Raw genomic sequence first — 20596 nt, 5'->3', positions numbered from 1 at the left:
CAGACCTGTGTTTTAAATTTATTTTTGTCACTTACTAGCTATGTGACCTGGGACAACTACTTAACCTCTCTGTTCAAAAGAGATTGTTTAGTCATCTGTAAAATGGGGCTCCCAGGGCTCTGTGAGGATTACCTGTGAAGTTCAAACGCCCCTTCCCCCTCCCTGCCCGAGTATACCTATGAGACTTGAGACCAGATTGGCCCTCAGGCTGCGACAGGTTGCTAACTTCCCCCTAGGCTTCAAACTTGTCCAACATGGAAAGATGACATGGCCCCAGAGACAGGCTTCAGAGTAGGAAACACCCATTCCTTATAGGTTTCTTTGTTGGTTGGGAGCAGGAGTTGGGATAGCTTTCCCAACAAGAGGGGAAGGGAAAGGCAGTTGAATCCTCACCTATATCTCTTTCCAGATCTCTCTGTGCCCTCTTATTAGCTAAGGGGTGGAGCAGGGCGTGGGGAAAGTAGGGCACTCCTCTCAGGGGGCTTTAGGAAGCAATGAGGAAGGGAGGAGCCACGCCCCACACTGCAGGAATGGCTAGGTCTGGGGGGGTCATGGCCTCTGGAGGGAGAGCAGCTGGGAAGAGCCCATCTTCCCACAACCCCCTCTCACAGGAACACAGGTCTGGGGGCTGCTCATGGACATTTGGATTCTGGTGCATCCTGGGCAGCCTTTTCCCTCAGAAGATGGGAACCTGTGGAGGCACCCCCGGTCAGGCAGGGTGTGTCTGTCTATATGCACAGATGCAGACACTTTTTCACACATGTAATACACACCCATATCTATGTTGCCAGGCCTGGCTATGGAATACGGAAAGGAATTCAGACACCGTTCTCACTGGACAAACTTAAAACACAACATGGCTCATTTTTATTTTATCTCAGAAAAAAACATTCCCTTCGGAAGGAAAGGCAGTTAGAAAGGGCCTCTGACCGGGCAGCTCTGAGCTACCCAGGCACACCGCATGGTGAGCCAGTCCCGATCTCCTCCCCTGAGCCCACAGTCTGGCAGCAAATCCATTACAGCTCCCTGTCCTTGAGCCCAGCTTTGTGACCCCAAGAGATGGCCCTGGGACTGATGGTGTAAGAAGTGCGTGGCAGTTCATGGTAGCCAGACAGGGCTGTCTGGGACTCCCTGGGCTGACTCCTGGAGCTAGGTTAGCAGCAGGACTGACAACAGACCTGGCAACCAGGGAAGGAAAATAATTAAAAAAAAAAAAAAAAAAAAAGGCATTCTTCACGTTTAACATTTTCTCCTGGAAAAAAAAAAAGAGAAAAAAGAAAGAAAGAAATGAAAAACGCCACCTCTGGGCATAGCAGCTCCTGAATCCTTGAAAAGTCTGGGGAGGGTGTTGTCTGTGTGTGGTAGGGGGCCTGTTGGAGCCACCCCCACAGCCTCAGGGCCAGTTAGCCTGCCCTGCCACATCAGGATGGTACTTCTAGATGCTTCCAGAGTGGGGGACCAGGCCCTGCCCAGCCAAGATGCTCTGTGCTGTGGCCCTGACCTGATGCTGGGCCTTCTGATGTGAAACGTCCACTTTCTTGGACTCCAAACCCTTCCTGCTAGGCCACATGCTGCTCCAGCCAGGGCTCCCTCCTCTCAGTCCAAAGTGGGAACTGGCCACGAGAAGGGTCTCCAGGCACATTCATTCTTTTCCCAATGTGACTGGTTCTATCCACCAAAGAGAAAGATTTCCTTCCTGTAGGAAGAGGCAAACTGAGTGGATCATCAGGACACTCCTGCTCCATCCTGGGCCAGGGGACCTTCAAGGCCAGGGGACTCTGGGCATGCTCCCTTGAGCTCATGGCTGAGGAGCTCCACATCTGGGAGGCCCATGTCGCCATGGGACTCAGGGGCAATCCCTCCACTCACCAGCCCCAGGGTGTAGCCATTGGGCCGCCGCTCAGGATGGGGGGCGCTGCCATTGGCCCACACCCCAGGAGGATGGCCATTGAGGCGGAGGCTGATCTGCTCTCCATCACTGCCATGAGCTGCCAAGGCGCGGGCACTGGTGCCACCTGCTTTGAAGGGCTCCCGCCGCCTCAGGACGTGGCTGCGAATGATCTTGCGGAAGGTCTGGCGAAACTCACGGATGCGGTAGGCATAGATGAAGGGATTCACAACAGAATTGGTGTGGGAGAGGACGATGGTCAGGTACATGAGCCAGAGTGGGGCATGGCTACACTCTGGGCAAAAGAAGGTAAAGCAGTTGATGATATGCAGGGGCAGCCAGCAGAGGGCGAAGAGCCCCACAATGATGGCCAGTGACTTGGCAGCGTGGACCTCCTTCTGCAGCGTGGACCGAGCCCGCTCCCCAGGCAGAGGCTGGCTCTCCATCTGCTTCAGCTGTCGCCGAGCTGCTAGGAAGATCCGCAAGTAGACACCCAGCATGAGCAGCAGCGGCACCAGGACAAAAGCAAAGAAGTTGTAGTACACCATGTAGTTCATGGGCACCACATCCTCAAAGAGACAGGCCACCTGGCCCTCCCCGCAGCCCTGTGAGTAGTTTCTGCCCTCCTTTGGCTGACTGCAGTTGTTCCAGCCCAGCATGGGAGTCAAGCCAATGGCAAACGACAGCACCCAGCAGACCGCAATGATGCCCTTGGCCCTTGTGCCAGTCACCAAGCCATTGTACCTGGGGAAAGGAGACCAGCATCAAAGGTCTGAAAAATCAAGGCTAGGAGGGGCCAAGAGTCAGAAACCCAGAGAAGCACCCCAGCCCCCATTCCCTGGCTATAAGGTCTTGGACCGGTCACTTCCTGCCTCCGAGCCTCAGTATCCTCCTCTGTTCAGTGGAGGTCCAAGCCCTGCCTTTTCCCATAGGAGATAACAGGAGAGCAGGCCCCCTGGAAAGGAAACCGCTGCATAGACATTCAGATGATTACTGAATAGTATTACAAATAGTCCTAGGACTCAATTAATTCAGTTTGAGGGAATTTATAAGTGAGAGTACTTATCACCTTCATGTTGGTCTCAGTTGATGCTAGAAAATTTCTCCTTAGCGTGGGAATGGGTCAGGAATGACTCAATGGCTGGGGGCAGAACCAGCCAGACCAGACTTGAAGACGATTGATGTCTCTTCCCACTTGACTTAGGGTCTCCAGAAGCCCCCAAGGAGAGGTAGAGGTTGGGAACCAAATACCCTCTCTCCCTTCCAAATTCACTCACAGTCCTCTGGAGAGACATGAGATCAGTATGTCTTAACATTTATATAGTAGTCTTAACATTCAAGAGGAAAGAACTGCATGAGGGACTGAGGTCCGGAGAGAAAAAGTAATCTGCCTGAAATCACTCAGGACTCTAGAGAGCCAGACTTATTCCCAGACTCAGAGTGTGACCAGATCTGCCAACCAGGATGTGGACCCAGGCCCACAGAAAAGGCGGCATAGACTTTATTAAAAGAATGGGCAGTCTGGGGCACCTGGGTGGCTCAGTCATTTGGGCACCTGACTCTTGATTTTGTCTCAGGTCACAATCTCAGTGTTGTGAAACTGAGCCCTGCTTAAGATTCGCCCTCTCCCTCTGCCCCTACCCCGTATCCCCCCCACGCGTGCATGCACACTCTCTCTCTCTCTCAAAAAAAGAGAAAGAGAATAGGCAATCAAAAAATCATCTTCCTGATTGAAGAAGGTGACCTTGGTCATCTCTGAGGGATGACCATCTGCTTAATGGTTTTGATTCGGGCAACACCAGACTGCCCTCCCCTTTACCTGGTAAACCCTACCCATCCTTCACGTTCAGGCTGGGTATCTTTCCCTGAGAAGTTCCCTACCCAAGTGCACCTAATCCCTACTCCATCTGGGACCCTCAGGTCAGGGGCCCCTTGAGGGCAGGGCTTTTCTACATCCATCTCTGCATTGCCAGCATTGAGAAAAGGACATACAGTGGATGCCTTTTATTTAATTCCAGAATCAGAAGCATCCACAGAAACTATCTAGTGCATGGGTGGCAAACATGGGCCTACAGGTAAGAAATGTGTGAGGCAGGCTGGCAGGACACGTACTATGTGTATAAGAGATGGCTGATGCCGCTCAGCCCCCAGGATGGGGGGGCGCTACCATTGGCCCACACCCCAGGAGTATGGCCGCTGAGGTGGAGGCTGATCTGCTCTCCATCACCGCCATGAGCTGCCGAGGCACGGGCACTGGTGCCACCTGCCTTGAAGGGCTTCCATCGCCTCAGGACGTGGCTGAGAATGATCTTGAGGAGTTCCCTACCCAAGTGGCTGGGTGAGCTTCAGTGCTGCCAGGCCTCAGAAGGGGCTGGGGAGCTGATTTTCTCAGTGAAACTGTCCATGGTTTACATTTGTCCATAAATTCAAATTAAGAAAAAAAAAAAATCTGGTGGCCTCTGACCTCTTAATTAATCCAACCAACTCATTTTATAGATGGGAAAACTGAAGCCTAAGGAGAGGAACAGACTTGTGGTGGACAGTTCAGGAGCCCGGAGCACCCTGGGCCAGGGTAAGTGTGTCAATTCTGAATCTATGTCAGTTTTGAATCCAAAGAGTAACTGGGAAGGGCCACTCCCAGGAGCCCTCAACCCCATTTAGCAGAGCCTTGGATGCTGCAAAGGGGCTTGGACTTGCTCATTTCCACCAAGCCACAGAGAGCCTACGCTGCCCTGTTTCCTATTCTGGAGCCTCAAACACAAAGTCTCAGGCTTCCCCTGACCCCACACTTAATATTTACAGAGCACTTGCTGTGTGCCAGGCACTTTTTTTAGTACCCTACAAATTATAATTTATATAATCTCATTGAATAGGAGACTATTTTAATGCTGGTGTTTTTCCTGAGAAAAGCGTATCCCTCCGAGTTCCAGCGCTGCTGTGTTCCTGTTTGGTCATGTGCTGTCACTCTGCATCTCTGAGCCTTAGTTTCCTCATTTGTAAAATGGGACAAAGAATCCAGGGCCTGTGAGCGCTGTCCCATGAGGGCATAATGTAAAATCGGTGGGTAGAGATTACAGGGAGGTGGGTTGTTAGTGACGTTAAGCAAGAACTTCTCAGCTCAGCTGTTCACATAAGAAATGGGCTGTTTCGGGCAAAGTGAGCTTCCTGTCATTTGAGGCAACCAAGCAGAAGCAAACAGTTGCAGGGATGCTGTAGAGGATCCTGGAAGCCACCTGTTTTGGAGATTTTCAAATTGTCCACCAGCAGCCGACCGTCTTGCCTGCATTCCCAGGAAATCACAGAAGTAAGTTGGTGAGGAAGGGAGGCAGCTTGTAATATTCACTGAATGTATGAGCTGGTGGGGACAGCAGGGCCCAGCCCAAAGGCTTCTAGGACAGTTTGAAAATCCCTGGTCTGTCCAACTGTCTGCTTTTACAGACCAGGAAGCCCATGAGGGAAGGTGTGGCACTGCATTTTATTTATTTATTTTTTTTAATTAATTAATTATTTATTTATTTATGATAGTCACAGAGAGAGAGAGAGAGAGAGAGAGAGAGAGGCAGAGACATAGGCAGAGGGAGAAGCAGGCTCCATGCACCGGGAGCCCGTTGTGGGATTCGATCCCGGGTCTCCAGGATCGCGCCCTGGGCCAAAGGCAGGCGCTAAACCGCTGGGCCACCCAGGGATCCCCGGCACTGCATTTTAAAACAAAAGCCCCCTGTGGGGACAGAAACAAACACATTAATAGCACTTGGCTAAGCGTGCAAAGAATATCTCTTGAGAGGATTCCCAACACTGACTTCCAGGAAGAGAACTGAAGGTAGGGCAGGGGACAGAATGGGCAGTTTTTCACTATATACCCTGTTGTTCTTTTTTTTATGTTTTAGTACGTGCAGGTAATACTTTATTTTAGAACCCTCCCACACACACAGATACACATCAAACAGATTAATTTTGTTATTCAGAAGAAAAGTCCTTAGGCTGAGAGCCCTGGACCCAGGCCCCCAGGGAACTGGAACAGCATTAGGGCCCAAATAGAACAACAGCCAAGCCACAGCCTGGCCGAGGGGCATCCCCTGGGCTGCGTCTATGACTGATGGTAGTCACATTTTGGCCTCCTGGGCCCCAGACATAGAGTGTCTAGTGGAAGCGGTGCCAAAGGCATCCAGCACAACACTCTGGCATTCGGGGCACCCTAGAGGCATCACAGGGAGCGGGTGCCAGAGCACTGCTCACCGCATTTGGAGGTACCTCTGCCTCCCTACATCTCCTAGCTCACAGGCTGTCCCTTCCTGGGGTCTCCCCATTACCCATGTTGGGGGCTCACTCTGTGATCCAGGAATACCACCCACAACTCCACGTGAGGCTTCATGTGCATTTTCCCTACGCTGAGAGAAGGTGGAGCTTTCCTAAATTGTGCGAAGGAGTCAGTGATCTAAGAACTGAAGAAGAGTCACTGGCCCAGGGGTGAAACCCAAACTCTCTCCTGGGCACAGGCAGGCCTGAGCCAGCCTCACACCCTCCCTGACCTCCTGGTCTTCTGTCTCACCTCTCCCGGGCCCAGGGCCCACATGTTCATTCCTTACTTGGGGCCTTTGTCCAGGCTTGGCCCACTCCTATAACTCCTGCCCCTATGCATACCAATCCTGCAAGATTCATCCAGCATCACCTCCTCCAGGGAGCCCTCTCTTAGGAGCCAGGATACTTGTTTTTTTCCCCATGGGGTGATTCACCACATATACCTTGGGTCTTTGCACTAAGTGCTGCTCCATATGCAGCCTGTTTCCCAAGGAGAGCAAGTGCTTACCAGGGTCTAATGTGAGAGGCAGGAGACAAGGGGCACAAAAGTCTCCTAGGATAAGAGAGTCCCTCACCCTAGGCTGTCTGTTCTTTGGGGATGTTGAGGGTTCCCATCTCTGCCTCTGGCCAGGCTGCTTCTCACTGGCTTCCTGATTAAGCCCTGCCATAGTCCACCAGAGTCCCTGCACTTGGGAAGGAGCATAGATTTTTCTGAAACTGAATTCTTTAAAGAAAGAAAGAGAGAGGGGCACCTGGATGGCTCAGTTGGTTAAGTGTCTGCCTTCAGCTCAGGTCATGATCTTGGGGTCCTGGGATCCAGCCCCACTTTGGGCTCCCCTCAGCAGGGAGTCTGCTTGTCCCTCTCTCTCCGCCCCTCCCTTGGATTGTGCTCTCTCGACCTCTCATTCAAATAAATAAATAAATATTAAAAGAGAAAGAGAAAGGAAGAAAAGAAAGCAAGGAAAGGAAAAGAAGGGAGGGAGGGAGGAAAAGAAGGAAAAAAAGAGAAATGAAGGGTGAGTGATACAGGCCTGGGGTTAGACATTGAGGTGAGCAGTCAGGGGATGGACACCTCAGAGCAGCCAAATGCACCTACTGAGTGGAGTAGAAGACACTATGCAGAGGAGGGGAGATTTCTAGCTGGCAGGGGACAGGGGGAGAGGCAGGAGCAAGCAGCCTGAATCAGGCAGTGGCCCCAGAGCTGCCAGGGTTCTCATTTGTCTTCACTTCATCCCCCTTTGCACCTCGCTCTCCCCAGGGCAGGGCCCTTGAGAAATAAGAAAAGTAGAGGGACGCAAGGGAGCCTGGAACTTCGTGAAGGGCCATGGAGTCCCCCGACTCAGTAGACACTTTTCTTTCTCTGGCTCTGGCCTCCCCATGAGTAACACAAGGGTCATAACATCCGCCCTGGCCACAATGCCAGGCAGTGAGGATCAAAGGAGAAACTACACTAACATCCTCTGGCAACTGTGAAGTGCTCTGCCTGAGGGGGAGGATAAGCAGCAGCAGCATCGCCATCCCCAACAAACCCCAGATCCAAGAGATCTAGACTGACCCTCCAAGGCTTTATCAAGCTTTAATCAAACAGCCAGGGTCTGGGTGGAACTAGGTCCTCCTCTGGAAGATGGTGGGAACCGGAGATACAGATGGGGTGGGGGCAGGTCCAGGCTCCATCAGGGACCCAGCTCTGAAACTCCAGCAGCTCATAAAAGAGCTGAATCCCCCCACCTGCTCCATCCCACCAACCCTCCCTTCTCAGGGCCCCATCACTCCCATTTGCTGGCTGGACCCTCACAACACCTTTGTGAGCTCAGAAGGACAGAGAAGCCTGTTTCCTTCTATAGATATGGAAGTGGGCCCAGAGAGGGACAGCTGACTTTATGGTCACACAACATGTCCCATACTCCTACATCAGGAATCATTCTCTTGACTCTCAGAACACAGAGAAATAAGAAAAAGAAGTCAAGACCCTTTCATTTGAGCCCTGATCTCTCCCTAGAATGCTGTTGCCCTTTGAAAAAGGGAAGGAAGTGAAAGTGACATCTCTGCTTCCCCACTGAGCATTCCTACCAGGGCTGGTCCAGGCCCAGTTGATGCTCAACCTGGCCCTAACGTAGACACCAATTCTCTGCTCTCTGTCTATCTGGGACCCTGTGTTCTGAGCTGTCCTTCAATGAGCCTGGACTCCGGACTCTGCTCTGCACTATTTGGCCAGTCATCTATTGAGGCTGGCCAGTCGCCTCTTGGACAAGAGTCCTAAGCTCTCCTGAGACTTGAGCATCCTGTAGGGCCACACAGGGCCCGAGCTCCCTCCTTCATTTGAGCAGCATGAGGAGGGTACCTGCTTCCCATTTAGAGCTCAGGTGACAGGAGTGGCCACCTGGTGCAGGTCAGGGAGATCAGGGCCGCCCTGTGACCCCGTTCCCCAAAGGCTAGTTGCAGTGGGTGACAGGCCACATTTCTTCACAGGCCCAGTCCCAACTGTACTGCCAACTTGTGTGGCCCTGAGGGCTGGCTCCCTTCTCAGAGCCTCATTTTTCCATCCAGAAGATGAGAGGAAATGACCTCTAAGGGCTTCCTTGCATTTGACATTCTAAAGTTCCATTCCTCATTGAACCCGCTCTTCTTCTCAGCTGGGGTGCACTCGGCCAGCAAGAGGCTGCTGAGGCCTGCTGCATAGGTAGGCGCTGCACCTGTTTGGGAGAATTCACCACACGGCCAGGTACCCTGGTCCTCTGAGACCTCCCTCAGGGTCTGCAGCCACCCAGGCTGTGGAACCCAGCTCCCAGATGGAGGGTCGAGGGGGTGGGGCAGGAGGTTTCCCTGCCACACACACTCTGGGGGAGGGAGGTAACTTCCTAGCTTCCATCTGCCCTGGCCCTGTAGGTGGCGGCCACATTAAATGAACTCAGCCTCAGGGAAAGTCTTCATTTACACAATCCAGGGCTGAAATCACTTCACAAAAGATTCACCGTAAAAACCCCTTCCACTAGCTGAGCACACAGGCTCTCTCCAAGATCATGAGTACTGGCTGACCTGAGGAGCACAAAATTTGCATATTGGTTCAAGTGACTCACTGTGGCATTTGGCCAAGTCACTTCCCCTCTCTGGGTCATTTTTTTTTTTTTTTAATGTGCAAACTGTGCAGCTGGCTCAGAGGAGCTGGAGGTGGGCAGGCGCGCGGGCTTCTAGCCTGAGGGCCTGTGGTTTCCCTTGGTGCCCTGCCCCACCCTGGCATCGTGCTGTGTGAGAAAATGACCCAGATGCACCGCCCAGACCTGGGCCACACACATCTGCCAACAGCCAAAGCAGCAGCCTCCACCACACAGAAGACCGAGGAGGGCTGGGGTGCCTTGTGCCCACAGGGATCGACTGGAGTGGCATGGTTGCTGGCCATGTACTGAGTCCCGGGCAGCCCCAGACTGAGCCCCAGGGCCCCGTCCTCAGCTCAACACCCAGACATCCAAGACCAAATCCTGTCCCCAGATTCACCCTGACCCTGGCTGGGCACAGGCAGCCTTTTCAGAGATGTGAGCCCCAGCATGAGGCGTGCCGGGAAAAGAAACGGGCAACCCACCACCCCCACTGCCCAGCTCACCGGAGTGGGATGCGGATGGCGATGTAGCGGTCAATGGCGATGGCCAGGAGGCTGAAGATGGAGCTCTGAGTGAGGACCAGGACAAAGCAGGCAAAGAAGAGGCAGTTGTGGCAGGCAGCACAGAACCCTGTGCTGATGGTGATGGCGAAGGGGATCGCGAGGACTCCCACGGCAATGTCGGCTGCCGCCAGTGACACCACGAAGTAGTTGGTGACGTTCTGCAGGTTGCTGTTCAGCCACACAGCCCAGCACACCAGCACATTGCCCAGGATGGCCAGCACAGCGATGGCCAGCTCCACCGTGATGTACACCCAGGAGCCCATGGTGGACATGGCTGCAGACGGGCAGGGTCAGCAAGGACACGGGCCGGGCCAGCTCACGGTCCATAGCTGCAGTGCCGCTGGCCCTGCCCAGGCCCCTGAGCCCCTTCTTCACAGGAGCCAAGAGCGCCCCTGCCTGTGACGGGGGCTCCCCAAGGGCGTTTTCACTGCCAAGTCTGAGTCTCCAGAAACTGGGCCCTCCTCAGGGGCTCTCGCAGCATCTTGGCTCAGCTCGGCTTCATAGTCCCCGAGGCACCTGCCAAGGGAGAAGCCTTGTGAGGAGCTGGACCGCAGGCAGAGGGAGCAAAGTCGAAGATCCCAGGGGCAGCTCTCAGGGCCGGTCACCAAGGCCCGCCCTGCAGGCCAGGCATCAGCCAGAGAACAACCCTTGGTGCCCCAGCCCTCCCGCCGTGGACACAGCCTCAGCCCTTGTGTTTTCTAGGAGACACAGGAATCTTTTAAATTTAAGTCGCTTGTGTCACCCCCCATGCTCAGCTTCCTAAGTCTTTGGTGGCTGCCCTGCCACTCTCCTGGGCCCCTGAGCTTACTGCTACCCCCAGGTTCCTTCCAGTAAGGCCCCCTCACTGCTCGGCTCTCCCCGGCCCACCTACCTTCTCTCTTGACCAACCTCAGTCCTCTCCATCCCCCAAGAGCTCTCCCTGGGAACTGCCAGTACCTACCTAAGCTGCTAGGTTAAGGAGAGGCCCAGAGACCCCTAGAGTTCTGCTCTGGAAGGACTGGGGTGGCCCGTCTGGTGCTGTCTCCCACTGCCGGCAGGTAAGCCCTCGTGCCCTAGCCGGTGATGCTGCACCGAGTGGAGGAACAGGCACAAAGGGAGCCCGCTCCTCAGCAGCCCCTGCCAGCTGATTGCACGTCTGGGCAGGGGAGTGGCCTCACCTCCCCCCCTCCCCTCCCTCCTCCTGCACCCGCCCCCCAACCTGTTCCTCTGCCTGGCTGATGACGGGACAGACAAGTTCAGTGTGGTGCTGGAGAGACAGCAGGGTGCTCAGCCAGGGCTTGCTGGGCAACTGCGGGCAAGGATGCAGTGTTATTTTCTAGGCCTGTTTCTTCATTGATACCATGGGGAGGCTGGACCCCAGATAGCCTTTGGGGACCACTGTAGCTCACTCACAATTCCATGAGCAGGAAATAAACAGATCTAAAGGGCTCTCCCAGAGTCCAGGCATCATAGAATTGTAAGGAATTACACTTGCAGGAGCGCAAGCAGAAGTTGAGGTCTTGATCTCCCCCAGTCCAAACCCCCAGGGTTCCATCTCCCCCTACCAGCTTGGGGGCCTCCCCACTGCCTCTGCTCCCACCTCATCATACACGTGCTGCATCATGGTGTCCCCTCATGCCAAATCCACCCCCTCTTCCAGTCCTGGGCCCTCACGGGGCCCCAGATACACATGGGCAGCAGCTGCTGCCTGCATGGGGACAAGAGGCCCAAAACTGCCTTTCAGCTGCCCAGACGTGGGCTCAGGAGACTGTGTCCTCCTTCCCTCCTCCAGGACACAACAGATAGAGCTGGTGCCCTTGGGAGAAGGTGAACTCATGGTCCCTTGTCATGTTCCAAGGGCCAGGCTCCTGCACCCATGCAAGAGGAGACGGGGGCTGCAAGGGAGGAGCACCACGTTTCCTTCTAACTCCAGTGTGCCTCCGGAGGCTGGAACTGTACCTGAGGGCTATTCCCTGTGCCCACCGGGAGGCTCACACGGAGCACCCAACACCACGGAACAGGACAGAGAAGAGGCGGCAAAGTCCCTGAGAAATGGAGAGTTCTTGCAGCCTGCAGCAGATCCAATGGGCTTCTCCCAGGCCTGGCAGGGGCCCACCACCAAGGGACCATGAATGAATCCCAAGCCCCTCCATATGCAGGGTACTTGCCAACCAGCTGCACACAAAGCCTGTCACTGGCAGAGAAGGACCAGACCAAGTCTCCTGCTATTTTCCCTGGCCATAGAGTGTCCCTGGCCTACAGCCTAAAGCAGCAGTCACCAGGCACCCCTCAAACGCAGAAGCTGTGTGTCCAGGGTCTAGTTTTTATTCTGCAGAAGGGAAGTGACAGGTCCAAGACTGCCTGCCTTGGGGCCTACCTAGGGGCCTCCCAGGCCCAGCAGTAGCAGCGGCAGCCACTGTCCAGGGGGGTAAGGCCAGGTCCAGTAAGCCTCTGGAATCCCACCTCCCCCTCTCAGTGGGCCGTCTGCCCTCCTAGCCTCTTCACCATCACCTGCCACCCTTCTTACCCAGACTTTAGCCTCTCCAGGGAAATCTGCATTGAGAGGCGCCACAGCCTCTGCCAATCAGATCAGCCGAGGCTAAAAGCCTGACTTGGTCCCAGACCATTGTCCAGATTCAGAGGGCTCTTCCTGGGGAGAGATGAGATGGGACCACCAGTGTGGTCCACTTGACCCAAATACACATCACATTTCTGTGGAGCTAAGGCCGGGCTGCCCTACCTGCCCAGAGCCCTGATGAGGTCAGGCTGACTCTGTGAGCCGGGAAGCCTGGAGTGGAAGGGCTTTCAAGGGCCCTCAGCCAGCCGTCTGTCTGGTAAGGCTCTCCTGGCAGCCCCGGGTACCTGCCTGCGTACCCCTAGTCCTCGGGCCGCCCTACCGTGGCGCTATGGGCTCCCATGGTGAACAGCACCTGGTACCAACATTCTTCCTGACTGAACTAAAGCCACCTTGCTGTACACCATGCCTGGGGTGCCTTCCCAATCTCCCCGGATACAGTGGATCCTCCTGGTCACAGATCCTCCTGCCCCAAGGAGCTAATGCCGCTGACAGCTGGGTCCTAAAAGGCTGCCTCTGCACACTGGCTCCCCATCTGCTCTTCCTACAGCATATGTGTGGACATTTCCAGCTGCTGCCAGCATATCTTGGGGTGAGGCTGGCCTGGTCCCACAGGCAACCTGGGCATCTGTCAAACCAGAGTGCCAGCCCCAAGCAGAGAACATCAGTTCAGCCCAAGGCACCAGGTGACAGGGCAGGAAGAAGACTCAACAGCCTCCTACTGGAGCTGCTGCGTGGTAAGGTTGGGAGCTTCTCAGCCATAGGTGGACAAATCCACCCAGGAGGTGGGGGCACCCTAACTTGTGGCCTTTGCCAGACTTCCATGGTAGAAATGCTCCCAGTATGGCCAGTTTCAAGCTACTAATGTGTCACTAACAAGAAATGGGAATTAGCACACAAAGCTCAAGAGAGTTTGTTGACACTGGGCTCTGGCCACTGCGGAGCCACCAGGCCCTGTGCTCTCCCTAGATGCCAGGACTCTACTCCAGACCCTCTCAGCTTGTGCAGCCTGCCTGGGAGTTCACGATATATGAGGCCATGGTAACAGTGGGGTCATCTGTGTTCCCGTTGTCTCCTTGAGCCCCATTTTACAGATGAGGAAGCTAAGTCCTAAAGAGGTTAACGACCTCTCCCAGCCTTGACCTCTCCCAGCCTTACCGAGACCATGAAAGGGTGGAATAGAGCTGAGGGAAATGCCCATGGAAAACACAGCAGCAGGAAGATTTCCTGGGGCCTCCTGGCCCCTCTCTGCTTCCCTCCCTTCAGAGGCCTCCTAGAGCGACAGGAAGGTCTGGAGGCCCAAGGGGAGGGGGCCAGGGGCGGAGCCAGGATCTGGCAATTTCCTATCCCTCTCTGTTGGCCCTATCTAATTAATTCTTGAGTCATCTGTTGCTAGCCAGGAAAGGAAATTAAATGTTAATAATGTAATATTTCCCTCTGATTATCCCTTGTTGGGGACAGGGCAGAGGGCAGAAGCTGTCCCATACAAACTAGAGACACGTGCTGGGGAACGTGCTCAATGAGCCTTGAAAGGACAACCCTGCAGGATTCCCTGCAGTCGATTCAAAACGGGTGCTTCTTCTGGCCTTCCTCCTCACCCCCACCGACCTGGCCACCTTAATTGAAACTCCATTTAATCAAAACCCACATATTTTCTGGCCCACTTGTGGCTCCTTGTAAGTCACACTAGAGAGGCTTTCTGTACACATGCCCAGATGGTGGCTGTACCCCCCAGAGCCTGCTGGATGGAGGGGCCTGCTTGCTTCCAGGCAGGACCCTGTACCTCTGCTCCTGGGTGCCGCTCAGGGCAACATACCAGGCCCAGTGTAGGGACTCGGACCTGGCATAACCATGCTCAGCCCATTCCTGGGCTCCAGGATCCTGGCCTGAGCCTCTTCCATTCCTCCCTCATAGCAGATGTTACACAAATACCTACTCTGTGCCACATGCTGCTGAGCCTGGCCCCAGAAGAGTCCTGAGCCTACAGCAGGGGACCTTGAAGGAGGACTTGCCCCAGGAGACTGCTGAGAGCCAGCTGCTACCCTGCTGTGCCGGTCACTCCCCATGTCCAGGGCCGCAGTTCCCACTTAAGATGACCCTGCAAACCACAATTTCAAAGCACAAGAGAAAAACTCAAGCTAAGAAAGATCAGCAACAGCACCCAAAATATGCAGATTCGTTCATTTCGGAAGAGAGGAAGGTAATAATCTAATAATGCTTTTCAAAGACATTTAGGATCTTTAAAGAGATGAAAAAAGGAACCACGTCCACAAGCAAGAATGAGAACTTATCACTCGACTGGCAGAAATGAAACTAGAACAGGTGAACGTGAACAAGAAATAATATAAAACCCCCAAAATGAAAAATAAAGAGACTGAGAGAACACAATCCACATGATGCGCTTCAGGCGTGCACACAATTGGAGACAACTGGGCGTTTGAGGGATTATCAGCACTGAGGAATTAGCACAGCAGCTTCACAAAGACACAAAGTCCATGAGGAGATCCAGCTGAGAGAAGGTAGATGGCGAAGTACCGACACGGGGGTCCCAGGAGCGCAGTCAGCGTGGAGAGGGCAACAAGCAAAGAAGCAACAGCCGGACAGGCAGCTGGGCTCCTGCTCTCAACCACAAGCCCTCCACTGGCTCTGCCATGACTGCTCTTTGGGGTGGCCCAGGCCTGGGCATGAGCCTCCCAGAACCCCAGGGCCTGGGGACCCACCAAGCCCCTCTCTAAAGCCACCAACTGGAGTGGGGCAAGCGTCTTCCAGTGGTGCCTGCAGGTGAGCAAGCACAAAGCACTGGTGCCTCTTCCCTCCCTCCTCTCCCTGCAGGACAACTTCGGGAACCTGGGGCAGGCTGGGCCCTAAGTGCCAGGCAGGCACCCAGTGGTCCCCTCCCCCCCACCTCTCCGGAGGCTGCTGCTCTCAGCCCGGGCAGGAGGTGGGCAGGAAGTGGCAGAGAGCTACTGCTCCCTGAACTGAATCTGGCCCCTAGCACAGCCTCCCCATCAGCTCCTGGGCCATAGGGCCTGCCCCAGCTCCTTTTTCCCCGTGGGCGGCTGGAGTCCCTCTCTCATCACCATGCATCCAGGCCAGACTCCGGGAGAGTCTGCATCCTCCCAGCCTGAGGATTCACCCCCTCACGGCCACCTCATCTGACAGCCCCCCTTCTGGAGGTCACCCCACACACCAGGGGCTGGGTGCCTATCTGTGGTAGAAGGAGCTCAGCGGGGCTCCCAGTCCTGCTCCATCCCATACTCTCTGAGATCCTGAGCAGGTCTTCACCCTTGTACCGAGGCTCCTGCGAGATGGCACCCTGGGACAGGCTTGGTACGCACGCTTCCCTCAAAAGAGCCCTCTGATGGTGGGATGACAGGCACTACGATGCCTGAAGGGAACATGGGGGCGGGGCCGCGGGTCCTAGATGGCCCTGGTGGGGTCCTGGCCCAGCGCTGGCCTGTTGGAGGGCAGGAGCTCCTTGGAGGGTGGCCCCACTGAGGATGGGAGAGAGGCTGACCCACACCTGGGGCCCCTGGGGTGAAGGCGTGATGACGCAGCCCTGGAGGCTGAAGGGAGAGGGCGAAGCCTCGGCCAGCACGGGCAGCACGGCCTGTGGCCGGACCAGATGCCACACGGCTCCGCCACTGCTCCCCGTTGCACCCCGCGGCCCCTGTACCTGGTTCACGGTTTGCAAAGGCCGCGAGGGCGGGAGGTGGAGCCAGGCAGAGACCACCAGCCCCCACAGCAGGAGAGGCCCCAGGCTGGTGCTGCCCACCCTCGCTGGCACAGGAAGGCAGCCCTTCCTCCAGGGCAGAGCTGGGGGGGCAGCAAAGCGGGGGCCACAGAAAGACACGCCAGCCCCTGCCCAGCAGCTTCTGAGACCGGCCGGCCGTCCTGCAGAAGAGGGTCTGGGCGCAAGGCAATCTGGATGGTTTCCCAGAGGGGGGCCCTTGGGGCGGGCCTGGGAGGACAGGGAAAGCCGAGAGGGACGCAGGGAGGGACTCCGGGCGGACACTGCAGCCCGCGTGAGGCTCAGACCCCGAGAAGGCCGAGGGGCCCCGGAGAGCTGGAGCCCTGTCTCCCCCTCCTGCAGACTTTCCCCGTCTCCAGCACAGTCTGGGGGACCCCATGCCGCAGGGGCCCTTCTATGATTCTGCAGGCAGGGGCGGGGGACCTCTGCCACTACTGTACCCCCTAGAGCCCCCAGGCCCCGGGGGGCCTCCGCCTGCCCCGCAGCGCCCTCCGCACTTCCCTTCCCCACCTGGCACAGTGCGGACCTCCAGGTACTGCCCTCAGGCTCTGTACCCCAACTACTGCATCCAAACCCCGGGGAACGAAGTCACCCCTCACTTCTGTGGCTGTGATGCTTCCCCCGGCACAGACCCCTTCCCCCGGGGGTGGGACTCGTTCCTTTGGCCGGCTCAGCACCTGACTGCAGCGGTGTCCTCCGCGGCCCCTGACAACTTCATGCTGTGGCCGTCCCTCTGCGCACCTTCCCTAGCTCCCCTCTGCGCATCTTGGTGCTCAGTTTGAGCGGCGACAGACGAGACAAAGGCCACAAGATGGTCGGGCTGGCAGTCCCAGCTCGCGGGGTGATGGAGCTCAGGAGTGAGACAGGCGAGATGTAGCCCGGGGTGCTGCCCTGAAGCCAAGCGCTTGCTGCCAAGCCGGCTCCAGTCCCCATGCTCCTCTGGCCGCAGGGATCCCCTGCAGTGTCCCCCCATGCCACCAGGACCGCAGCTCCCCTGGGGTCCCCCCTCTCCCCCCAGCTCAAGCACGGAGGCCAACCTGTCCTCTGCTCCGACCTGCCCCTCTCGTGCCCACCTCTCGTGGACTCGGCGTCACAGCCCAGCACTGCCACTCCATCATGCTTGTGGCACGAGACCGCGAGCGCGCCGAGGACGCAAGACCAGAACCCAGGTTTGGGCTCCGAAATCTGCTGTCACTGGGTTGCCCTTGAGGTCAGCCATTGCCCCCCGGGGCTGTGGGCTCCTAGGGGGCAGGAGCCCTGTGTGGGAGGCCTGCACCTCCCGGACCATCCTGAGGGCTGAGGGGCCCAAGGCCTTCCGGGGCCGCCGCCGTCTCTGGGCTGCGCTCAGCTTCGCTGGGGTTATGAACGGAGACGCGGGCCTAGCGCGGAGCCCGGTGTGCGCTGAGGGCCCTGGACGGCGGGGAGGGCCGGGGAGACCCTGAAGGGCGAGGACGGAGCAGGAAGGTGCTGACACCACTACCTGCAGACAAGCCTCGGCAAGGAGCCGGGTCGCCGACCCGCTGGCGCACAGGGCGGAGCCCCCCAGCCAGGCCACGGCCTCGGAAGCGGCCAGCGCGGGACTGAAGAGGGGGCCCCTGACCCCGCAACGGCCTCCTCGGCCCACCCCACGGCGGGGACCAGCGGGGCGGCCCCGGTGGGGCGGGGGCGTGTTCTGGAGGGTGCCGGGGCGGCAGCGCAGGCAGCCCGGAGGCGGGGGCGGGGGCGGGGGCAAGCTCGGGCTGGGCCGGGGCCCGTGGAGGAGGGAGCGCGGCCGACGGGGCGGCCCGACGCGGGGGGGCACGTCCAGGCCCAGGCTCTGGCCTCTCCTCCGTCCCCCGCTCCCCTCGGCCTCCGCCTCGCCGCCCCTTCCTCCCGCCCCTTCCTCCCGTTCTACCGCCCGGAAAATTAAAGTCTAAGGCGGCGCAGCGGTGCGGGGAAGGCAGGGACCTGGGCTCCGCCGGCCGCGGCGCCTCCCTGAGCCTCCGGGATGGAGCCCAAGTCCCTCGAGGGCCGCCACCGTTCCCGCCATTCCTACCTCGGCTCGGGGCGGCCCCGCGGACAGACGGCCCGGGCCAGGGGCGGGCACCCCCAGCCCCGCGCCCCCAAGTCCGGGTCCGGCCGTTGACGCCCCCCTCGCCGCGCCCCAGCTCCGGGACGGGGATGCCGAGCCCCGCCGCTGCCCCGGAAGGCCGCCCGCGCCCGCCCCCGCGCCCCCGGGCCCCGGGCCCCCCGCGCCCCCGCCCCACCTGCCGCTGCCCGCCCTCGCCCGGGTCCGACCCGCCGCGCCGGGCACGTCCGGAAGGTTGGCCGCGCCCAGGGGCCGGCCCGGGGCGCCCAGACGGCCCGACGGGTGTCCCCCGCGCCACCTGCGGGTCCCGCCGCCCGGGCCGTCGGGCTCTCGCGCCGCCCGCCCTCCCGCCGGCCCCGCGCACCTTCCGGTCCCGGCTGGGCGGACCCCGGCCCGGCTGAGGCCGCGGCGCCCGGCCCGAGTCGCCCCTGCGCGCGCCGCTCCGTCCCCGCGCGGGGTGCAGCTCGGACCCCGGCCCGGAGGCGGGAAGACAGGGGCGGCCCGGGGGGCGCCCGGGGGGGCCGAGCCTCCCGTCCCCCGCGGCCCGCAGCCTCGACGGCGCCCGCCGCCCGCCCGCCCCCCGGATCCCGGCCCCGAGACCCCGGCTGACCTGCGGCTCGCGCGCCGGCTCCCGCTGTCTCCGCCGCGGCTCGGGCTCGGCTCCGGCCGCCTCGTTCACGGGCGCCCCCTGCAGGCGGCCTCCGGGCCCTCTGTCCCCGCCCCGCCCCGCCGAGCGGGGAAACCGAGGCCCGAGCGCGCGCGGGAGGGGAGGCGGGCGGGACGTCGCGGCGGCCCTGCCCGGCCCGGCGAGGCCACCTGCTGCGCCGCCCCGCGCGCCGACGGCCGCCGCCTCGTCCCGCCGCCCCGCCCCGCCCCGCCCCGCCCCCGCCCCCGCCGCGCTGCCTTTCCTGCGGGGACCGGGCTGCCTGCCGCCCTGCTGCCCCCGGGCTCTGCTCCTTCCCCTGCCGCCGCCGCCCAGCTGGGGTGCTGCCTGCGTGTCATCCCCGTGACCCCCTGTCATCTGGCAGGTGCCCGGGCCTGCTGCTCCTCGAGTCTCCGGCCCCCGGTCCTGAACTCAAGCGCAGCCTCCTTCCCTGGCCTTTCCAGGCTTTCGGCCGGAGGCCCCCCTCCAGGGGGTGGGGGTGTACCCCAGCTCCGGGATGCCTCCAGGGGCCTGACCCCAAGTTCCGGGGATCCCCCCCCGACTGCCCGGCCCAGGCTCTGTGCTCCCCATCTCCAAGCCTCCCGAGCCCAGGTGGGACCTGCCCCCACCGCTTCCCTGAGCAAAGTGAGAAGGAGCCGCCTTCTGCGCCACTCGCGGACCCGGAGTCTCAGACCCTTTGGCTGGGGATCCACCTCCCGTGCCCCCTGCACCACGTTTTGGAGACGCCACGTTGGGAGCAACCTCCGAGTGGCCCCGTCCAGCCATGGAAGGGCACCGCCTTCTAGCCTCGCAGCAGCGCAGGCCGGGGAGCCCCGCTCCGGGCGCCGCAGGAGGAAGCGCCGCGGCCAGCCAGGGCCGCCCGGTGGCCAAGGGCTCGTGGGAGCCCCGTGGGGCGGGAGGGGGCTTGTGCAGGCCGCGGGCGGGGGGTGGGGCGGCCACCCAGGGGCAGCAGCAGCCGCGGCCGCCGACCCACCACTGGCCGGTTGGGCCTGCGTTGCCGGCAGCCTCCAGCCCTTTCCTGAGCCCGGGCTCCCGCCCCCTGGTCCCCACGCTCCCTAATCCACGGTGTTCGGCGGGGCGCGGGGCGCGGCGGGGTGGGAGGGCTCAGGACAGCTCCGCTGTTGCTGAGGCGCAGAGGAGATTTCTCAGATTGGGAAGAATCCGGAGGCCTTTCCCGTCTGCAGCCTGGCCCTGCCCGCCGTGGCCCCTCGTGCCGGCCTAGGCCTCTGTAGCCCTCCTGTGAGGGGTAATGGGGGACCAAAGCGAGGAGCTCCCCCCGAGGCCGGACCCTGCCCCGGGACTGCCCACGGCCGCAGGTGCTGTGGCTTTCCCTCTGCCCCAGGCCCTCATTGCCTCACAGCGAGCCGGGCCGTGTGGTTTCTGCCCTGCCGCCCCCTGAGCCGAGTCTGACTGTGAGGTGCCGGCTGGGGGCGCCCTTGGCTTGCCCCCTTGCTTCTGCGCCAGCTTGTGGGATCAGCTACTCCTGGAGTGGAGACCAAAGCCTCCTGCCCACATCTGTTGGGCCCATGATCCTTCAAGTCCTCACTCATCAAATATGCCAGCAAACAGCTGTCTTGAGTCACTGGGGGCCTAGAAGGGACTGTGGGGTTTCATGGGGCAAGTGGGCGGGGAGGGTGGTGGCTGCGCTTGCCCCTCCAGCCCCCAGCGTGGGCCCCGTGAGTCTCTGCCTGCCCTTCAGTCGGGGCCCAGCTCC

At 59.2% G+C, this 20596-nt stretch overlaps 1 protein-coding gene across 1 annotated transcript; it reads right to left on the bottom strand.

Annotated features, from left to right (window-relative positions):
* Positions 1 to 844: 844 nt before the first annotated feature.
* On the bottom strand, positions 845 to 18878 carry ADORA2A (adenosine A2a receptor). Its single transcript, NM_001003278.1, is given in 3 exon segments — positions 845 to 2632; positions 9786 to 10361; positions 18829 to 18878. Coding segments are annotated over 2 exon segments (1239 nt in total). The 5' UTR covers positions 10118 to 10361; positions 18829 to 18878; the 3' UTR covers positions 845 to 1725.
* Positions 18879 to 20596: the final 1718 nt, after the last annotated feature.

Source organism: Canis lupus, chromosome 26 (assembly GCF_011100685.1).
Source record: "Canis lupus familiaris isolate Mischka breed German Shepherd chromosome 26, alternate assembly UU_Cfam_GSD_1.0, whole genome shotgun sequence".
Classification (NCBI taxonomy): Eukaryota; Metazoa; Chordata; class Mammalia; order Carnivora; family Canidae; genus Canis; species Canis lupus.
This window is presented reverse-complemented; position numbering and strand designations above follow the sequence as displayed.